Source organism: Merops nubicus, unplaced genomic scaffold (assembly GCF_000691845.1).
Source record: "Merops nubicus isolate BGI_N331 unplaced genomic scaffold, ASM69184v1 scaffold3634, whole genome shotgun sequence".
Classification (NCBI taxonomy): Eukaryota; Metazoa; Chordata; class Aves; order Coraciiformes; family Meropidae; genus Merops; species Merops nubicus.
Window position 1 is genome coordinate 79,460 of NW_008602096.1, and position 8,012 is coordinate 87,471.

The 8,012-nt window shown below is 40.9% G+C and overlaps 1 protein-coding gene across 1 annotated transcript; it reads left to right on the forward strand.

Annotated features, from left to right (window-relative positions):
• The first annotated feature begins 3,460 nt into the window (after nucleotides 1-3,460).
• LOC103770936 (alpha-1-antitrypsin-like) lies at nucleotides 3,461-7,375 on the forward strand. Its single transcript, XM_008938213.1, has 4 exons — nucleotides 3,461-4,115; nucleotides 4,773-5,043; nucleotides 6,070-6,217; nucleotides 7,166-7,375. Exons 1-4 carry the CDS (start codon nucleotides 3,461-3,463, stop codon nucleotides 7,373-7,375), a joined length of 1,284 nt encoding a protein of 427 aa, XP_008936461.1.
• The last annotated feature ends 637 nt before the right edge of the window (nucleotides 7,376-8,012 follow it).

Genomic DNA, 8,012 nt, shown 5'->3' on the forward strand with positions numbered 1-8,012 from the left:
CCTTCCATATAGAGCATTATCAGGCCAATGGGAAAAGCACATCTATCTATCCTTTATAGGACTTCACAGGCTCCTGGAACAGGAGTCCCTCTGTCCCAGCCACAGCTTATGTAGAAGCAGCCAGGAGCTCCGTACCCTCTTCTGTGAAACTCCCCTGGATGGATCTTCTTCCTGAAAAACTCTGCACAAACTTTCCAGTTCAGCCTCACGTTTTATCATGACTTCTGCTGTAGGGACAAGATATGACTGATGCATTCATTAACCATGCTGATCTATCTGGAATGGCTGAGAAATTGCTTGCTTTGAAGTCCGCAAGTAAAAATGGTCAGCTGGGGCTCCGATACAACTGCTGGTCATAACCTTGCCTAGGAAGAGACTTGAGCCAGAATCGCAGGATCTGGTACTTGGGAGTAGTGAGCAGGGACAGCAGCAACTTTCCACTCTCTCTCTGACATACTGAGTGCTGCTGCATGTACTGGGTCTAAATAGAGGAATCACTATTGATGCTGTTCCCAGCAATTCGTCCCTGAAAACAGTAGCATCCTTCAGATGGTTATTCAAGCATTAGGGCTGGACTGAGAGATTCATGCTATCTATGTAGGCAGACGCAGACCTGAGAAAAATAGCTTGTCTTTGCTAGAGTTAAGCAACAGCTTACTTGCTCTTGATGAATCTTGGTCATTTTACATAATACTGCAATTAACTTTCTGGGTACTTGTAAACATCATGAAAAAAACCTCTCTCAGTGGATATACGTTCTGACCAGCTCTGCCTCTATCTTGTAAGAGTTAGTAGTTACATAGCAATAACTATGGTGAGTAGATTCCTATCTGTAGATAAATTGCATATTTACCTGGGGTGCAATCATGTACATTCAAAGGAAATAGTCACTGCTAATTAGGATGAGTACATGCATCTTATCCTTAAATGACTTTCTAAATAGCTAAATTGTGCTTGTTTCTCTCAGCCGCCTCTGAGAGGGATCCCAGTGTAAGTCATGTATAGTACGTATGTAACCCATGCCTATCCTGTGTGTATGGAGTAAGGGGTTAAGAAGATCTTCTCCACAGCTAACATTTTGCCATGGTAGATTGCCCATTTCATTCTTCCATGTCTTTTCTTATTTTGGCTGTTTTTCAAGCCATGGTAATGTTTTGCTTTTCACTTTAGTAGCTTCTAAAATACTCAAAGGCCTCTCAAAAAGCTAAGCAGTGCCCCTGACTATCCCTTATCTAAGAACTTAAAGAGCCTTTCAAATAATGCCAGTTAGGGTGTACCTGCAGTGTGTGCAGCAGGGCAACACAGAGATACTGAGTTATTCCTGAGCAAACTTGCTGCTGCCTTGGGTACTCAGTTTGCTGGCCTCCTTGCATCAGGATATCTCAGGAAGAAAGTTCAGTGGGACACAGCATCCTTTTTATAAACAGACATCACTTTGGCTCTATCTTAGGTTTCTAGTTCTTCTAACATTCTGTTTTCTAAAGCTCATTTACCATTATGCCAGAGTATCTTGCAAAGCTCTTTTGCCCACAGTTCAGTTCAAGCCCAAGAGAAGCGAGGTCCTTGCTCTTTCTGTTCCCTCAGAGCTCTTGATGCTGGCATCATTCTGCCTGTATGACGGGAAAAAAGACTTATCATGTTTGATGTCCAGAAAAAAATAGCTTACTCAGTCTTTGCTTTGCAAATAAATCTTATTTACTCTGTTTAATATTTACCAGTGGACATTAATTTAATACTACCCAGCAAAATGAAGAATAGGGAAGAAGCACTGTAAAAGAGAGGTCCAGCACTGTAAGTACTTTCTTGGATGTCTTTGGATTCATGTTTTCTGTGATCTCCACCATTTATTGCACAATATTTAATTCTGAGACTAATTTATTTTGTACAGCAATTGGAAATTATTTTATGCTTCTGGAAGAATTTTTAAATGTTGGAAGCAGGATTCAGTCAGTGATCCAGCTCCTAGCTATAGTGTCAGGATGACTGGGAGATGAGGTTCAAACCGAGTACTCAACAGTAAATACCAAGGTGAAGAAAAAAACCTTGTCCCCGCTCCCAGAGGTGTAGACATAGTTTCAATTTCAGTGAAATTGAAATAATCCAGGCTGATGCAGGGCTAATGACAGTAGCACTCCTGTACCTACTGTGTGCTTAAAAACCAGGCTATTTGCAGCCAAGTGGCCTGGAAGAGAAATTAGTCCCTTTCAAACGCAGATTTGTGGAATCATGAAAAGAGTTCAAAATGAACCAGACCAAAATGAATTAACTCCATTCGGAATGCCTTTTTTTTTATAGAGCCATGTTTTTATCCAGCATTTTAGAGATGCTGAGGACAGCTTCTGTACTCAGCACTTCCACATTCTTTATCTCCAGAGCTTCATACCAGGCAGCCAGGAAAGGAGGAACCCAGAATTAATAACTCCTCATGAAAAGTTGCAGCAGTACAGCCTGCAGCAGACACTGGGGCACAATTCCATGCTCCAGAATAAGTATACAATTGCTACAAACAACATTCACATTATCTCTATTTTCCTGCAGGCCACTGCCTACTTCATGGTTTTGATTTTCTGTCATTTGAGGTAATTTAGGTGAGGGACCTTACAGAGAAAACTCTTCTCCGGTATATTTCATGATTCATCCCCTGAAAAGGGCAAAAGAAAGACTGTGGGATTATGTAGAATTTGCTCAAGTTGATTAAGGGAAGAGGAAAGGTCAAGGAATTGTGCATACACAGCAAGACAGATTCAGCTATAGCTTTTCCTAAGCTCTTGAGTCTTGGGCTTTGCAACCTTATCAATATTTCATGTACAAGACAGAGTCAATACATTTGCTCAATTTATCGTCGATTTGCAGAAACATTTGAGATAATGTTTTGAAATAATATAGTTCTTCAATTCAGAGCTGCACCACAAGAAGCAGAAAGATATGAATTTTCTAAGGGGTGAGCACTTGGATGGATTTTATTCACAGCTATAACTGACTGTATCACTCTAGTGCTTGAAACTCCACGTCAAAACAACACCGTGGGTACTACAGAAACATATCAGCAAAAACTGGTCCCTCTGCTAAAGTACTTATCAAACACATGGGGGCCAATAGGTGAACTCAGCCATGCACCTAAAGGCACTTAGGAGTTCCTTGAGGTCATGCTGGTCAGAAGCAAGAACTATTTCAGGCATAATACCTCACAAAAGACTACACAACATTGATTCTTCCCTGATGATGTCACACTATTATCTTCCTTCCTTCGCGCATTGTTCAGAAATGGAGAGATCTGACCTAGAAACAGACTACCCAAGAGGCCAAGTAGAAGAGTATTCCTAAATAGAGCAGTAATCCTAAAGACTGACATCTGAAAAATCTATGTCTAGAAAACAAAACAACTTTACACAGAAAAGATAAAATTCTCCAGATTTAAAAGTTCCTCTCTTCTTTTTTAACAGAACTGTTCAGAGGGAAAATGAAGTCCTCATTGTATTTGTGTTTGTTGCTTCTTGGACTTCAAGTCCGGGGTCAACATAGGTCCAACCTCAATGATGAGCAGCAGGAACAAAAAACGCTCCATTTCCCAGAAGACCATTCCCAGGCTGAAGGTGAAAACTTGGCTCATGTCAAGATAGTCTCCAGCAACAGTGACTTTGCATTTAGGTTTTACAAGCAGGTCAGAGAGGAGGGAGACAACAAGAATATTTTCTTCTCTCCTTTGAGCATCTCCACTGCCTTTGCAATGCTCTGCCTGGGGGCCAAATCAAACACGCTCAATCAGCTGCACAAAGGCCTCGCCTTCAACCTGACAGAGATAGAGGAGCAGGAGATCCATGAAGGATTTCAGCATGTCCTCCGGCTGCTGAATGACCCCCACCAAGAATTCCAGCTGAGCATGGGCAATGGCTTGTTCATAGATGATCGACTAAAACTGCTCCAAAAATTTTTGGATGACGTCACAAATTTTTATCATTCTGAACCTATGTATAGCAACTTCCAGAATTCTTCAGAGGCTCTAAAAGAAATCAATAAGTACATAGAAACAAAAACCCATGGGAAAATTGTTGACTTACTCAAGGGTCTTGATGCTGACACTGTAATGGTTCTGGTTAACTACATTTTCTTTAAAGGTGAGTGGCAAAAGTGGGTAGTAGTTATACACATAAGCTGTGTAAGGCTCACCCATATCTAAGAAACGTAACCTTTTTCACACTGTGGACTATGCTATGATCTATTTTAAAATGTTTTTCTACTTCTAAATGACATAAGGAAATATTTGAAAACTAGATATGAAGAATCATTTCCTAAAGGAGGGGAAAAAAGATAACACATAGAAATACTGATCAATATTGTATCAATTTTAAGCCAGATACAGAACTGAAAATATTCAGACAGGATGAGCTTGGGAACTTATGAACATTTGTTGAAATCTGTGTTTGGCTGTGTAGGACATGGTCAAACACAGATGACACATTTATGGAAGGAATAAGCCTATAGCTCTTATAGTGGGATTCTGTGGAGTTTTACCACTGCATCAGCAGGCAAAGGCTCGGGTCATTTCCGTGGCATCCCTCAGCCTGCATTTTTCTTGTGTGATTTTATTAGAACCATTGAAATTACACAGAGCTCCTTTCGGTGGCCTGGGAACAAGCATCCTTAAAACTGAGATAGGCTTGTTGTTGCCTTTACAGTTTTAATACAGTAGTTTACGTATCAACTAATGTGATATGACTTTATTAATCCTTTTTTCAGTTTACTCAATTCTACACTCATTCTTTTGTCAAAAGGCTACTGGGAAAAACCTTTCAACAATTTGTCGACCAGAGACTATGACTTCAAGTTGGATGACAAGAATTCTGTTAAGGTCAAAATGATGCATCACAGCAAAGTCTTTAATGTCCATAGGGATGAGAATTTGTCTTGCTGGGTAGTAGAAATCCCATACAAAGGAACTGCTTCTGCATTGTTTATTCTGCCTGATGAAGGGACAATGAAGCAAGTGGAGGACGCTCTGCTAGAAGAAACACTATCTAACTGGATGCAATCACTTAAAAAAAGGTAATATTTTAATTGCTGCTTTGTTCAAATATCAAAAAGTCTATAACTACTCATCCAGGTCAAGTAAAGCTTAGAACGCCACAATAAGTTGCTGAGCACAGCTCTGAGGAGCAAGCATTGCATATTTTCTTTACATCAGACAAGGTATCAAGTGACTTCATACCTAAGAGGAACCTTTTCCTCACCTGCCCAAGTCACAGCTGTGACAGTGTTACCAGCTGTGAGGATCCTGCAGGCACCTATATTGTCCTCAGGAACCTGTCTTCAGTAGGAACAATCTAGTTCAAAAGGAAATACAATTTCTTCTTTCTCCATTCTGGATGATTGTTTCCAGCCAGTCACTTTCATAAACCAGCACTACATTCCTGCACCTCTGATCAGGCTGTGGCTGGTAGGGCTTGTTGGAGTGAGTCTAGAGGAAGATCACAAAAACGATCAGAGCGATGGAACACCTCTCCTGTGACGAAAGGCTGAAAGAGTTTGGGTTGTTCAGCCTGGGGAAGAGAAGGCTCTGAGAAAATCTTATTACAGCCTTTCAGTTCTTAAAAGGGACCTACAAGAAAGATAGAGATGATCTCTTTAGCAGAGCCTGTTGTGATAGGACTAGGGGCAATGGTTTGAGACTAAAAGAGGGGAGATTCTGACTAGATATAAGTAAGACTTTTTATTATGAGGGTGGTGAAACACTGGTACAGGTTACCCAGAGAGATAGTAGATACTCCATCTCTGGAAACATTCAGAGTGAGGTTGGACAGGACTCTGAGTAACCTGCCCTAGTTAAATGTGTCTCTGCTCACTGCAGAGGGCTGGACCAGATAACCTTTAAAGGTACCTTCCATCCCAAAGCATTCTATGATTCTGTAGTGGTACAGGTATCTAAAGTTCTGCTTCTCTAACATGGGATTTACCACTAACTTTCAAAGTCAAGTCTTATCTTTACAGATATTTGGGATGAGTGTATACCTGCTATTGCATCGAGCAATCTTGTAATAATTAATCTCATGGTTTTCATTTATTTTTAAAAAGAAAAATCTACCTGGACCTTCCAAAATTCTCCATCTCTGGCTCTTATAATGTTAAGAGCCTGTTTGCAAAAATGGGTGTGACAGAGGTGTTCAGTGACCAGGCTGATCTCTCTGGAGTGGCAGAAAACACTCTTCTGAAGGTTTCCAAAGTAAGTATGCAAACAGAGATGGTAATCAAGAGATTTGTCTGCCTCACTTACATGTGGATTTTATCTCTGCAAATAGGCTGATCCCACATCTGGAGTGTAATCACAGCTCACTGATGGTAAAAAAAAAAAAGGAAAAAGTTAGGCATGAAATGGCTGTTGTTCCTACAGTTTAATATTAAATTGTTTACTGTGTAGCAATCCTCTACAAATGCAGAGAAGACAGACCCAGCCTTTTCTTGCAGGTGTACAGTGATAGGACAAGAATGCACACAAGATAGAAAATGGGAAATTCTTATTGGATATTATGTAAAAAAACTCAGCATAGGGAGATCAAAAGCTAGGATGTGTTATATAGACAGCGTATGAAATTTCTATCCTTAGAAATACTTAAACCCTGACTGGTCAAGACCCCAAGAAACTTTACCTAGTGTTAGAGCTGACATGGCATAGGGTGGTTGGTCGCATTGGATGACCTTTAGCAGTCCTTCCTATCTGGATTATTTAATGATTTTGTGTTTTCTCACACTGAGTAACACCTGGATAACAGATATAGGATAAATGAATAGAGTAAGGGTAGCAGGACCTCATGAGAGGAAATTTCAGATATGTTACAGATAATGAACAAAAAACAGAGGGCTGAACAAAGACAATGAAATACGATCACATGTATTCAGAAATATGAATTTGCTATACCTACTACAGAAAGCATGGTAAAGTCAAGTCATATCAGTGGGCTGTGTTACAGAAAGACACCCTATAAATCTTGTCCCTACTGTGTCCTTCCAGAAAGAATTTTTTTGCATACACAGAAATTGATACAAAATTAAAGCTTTCTTCTATGTTAAAGACCAAGGACAAAATCTTACTCTGAGAAACAACAGAACAATAAGTGTCCCAGCTGCTTTTCACTCTTCCATACTTAGATTTAAATCTGTGCTTCCCTTGCAGGCAATTCACAAGGCCATGGTGGATGTTAGTGAGAACGGCACAGAGGCTGCTGCAGCGACCGTGATAGAATTGGTACCATTGTCTGCAGAGATTCCTCCTCCTCCTCACATCACGTTTGACAGGCCTTTCCTGATGATCATTGCTGAAAAATCCACCCACAGCATCCTCTTCATAGGGAAAATTGTGAACCCAGCTGCCAAGGAAGAGTAGGCCAGAGCATTTTTACTCTTCAGTGCAGAGAAGAGAGTCTGTGCACATTCCAGGGACTTCTTTGCAAAAAAGGGACTAGAATTGATCCCTAATTAACAAATAAATAAATATTACATGAAGTTATTCTTCACTTACAAACAGACAGCTGAGGACAAGTGTGAGTGGGCCGTGTTTACAAAATGACCCAGGCGAAACAGGCAGTTGTGAGATCTTCAGCAGACAAACGTTTCCCTACCTCACTGACTCATTGCTGGTACCACAGCCCCTTGCACACAGATAAACCTTCCTACTCCTGACTGAGAAACTCCCAATGTCCTCCATTACCCTGCATTTCAAGTCCTCAGCCCAGAAATTATTGTATTGGGTCTGGCTGAGCTGATTTTTCCAAAGCAGCCCTCCTGGAGCAGTGCCTTTGTGTTGGGAGTTAGATGGGTGTTGATGACACCCATCTTGTGACTACCCCTGAGCAGGGCTTGCACAGCACCATGGCTCTTTCTAACATTCCCCCACAATGGGATGGGGAGGCAAGAGCTTGGGGGGAACATAACCAGGACAGCTGACCTGAACTGACCAAAGGGATATTCCATACTATATGACCTCAGCTTGACTATAAAGCTAGTACCAAGGACTGGGGGGA

Bases quoted from the DNA above. Each gene is read 5' to 3' on its own strand.
- LOC103770936 (XM_008938213.1), top strand. From the start codon at position 3,461: ATGAAGTCCTCATTGTATTTGTGTTTGTTGCTTCTTGGACTTCAAGTC. The intron at 4,116-4,772 runs GTGAGTGGCAAA...TTTTGTCAAAAG, and splicing joins TAACTACATTTTCTTTAAAG to GCTACTGGGAAAAACCTTTC. The intron at 5,044-6,069 runs GTAATATTTTAA...ATTTTTAAAAAG, and splicing joins ATGCAATCACTTAAAAAAAG to AAAAATCTACCTGGACCTTC.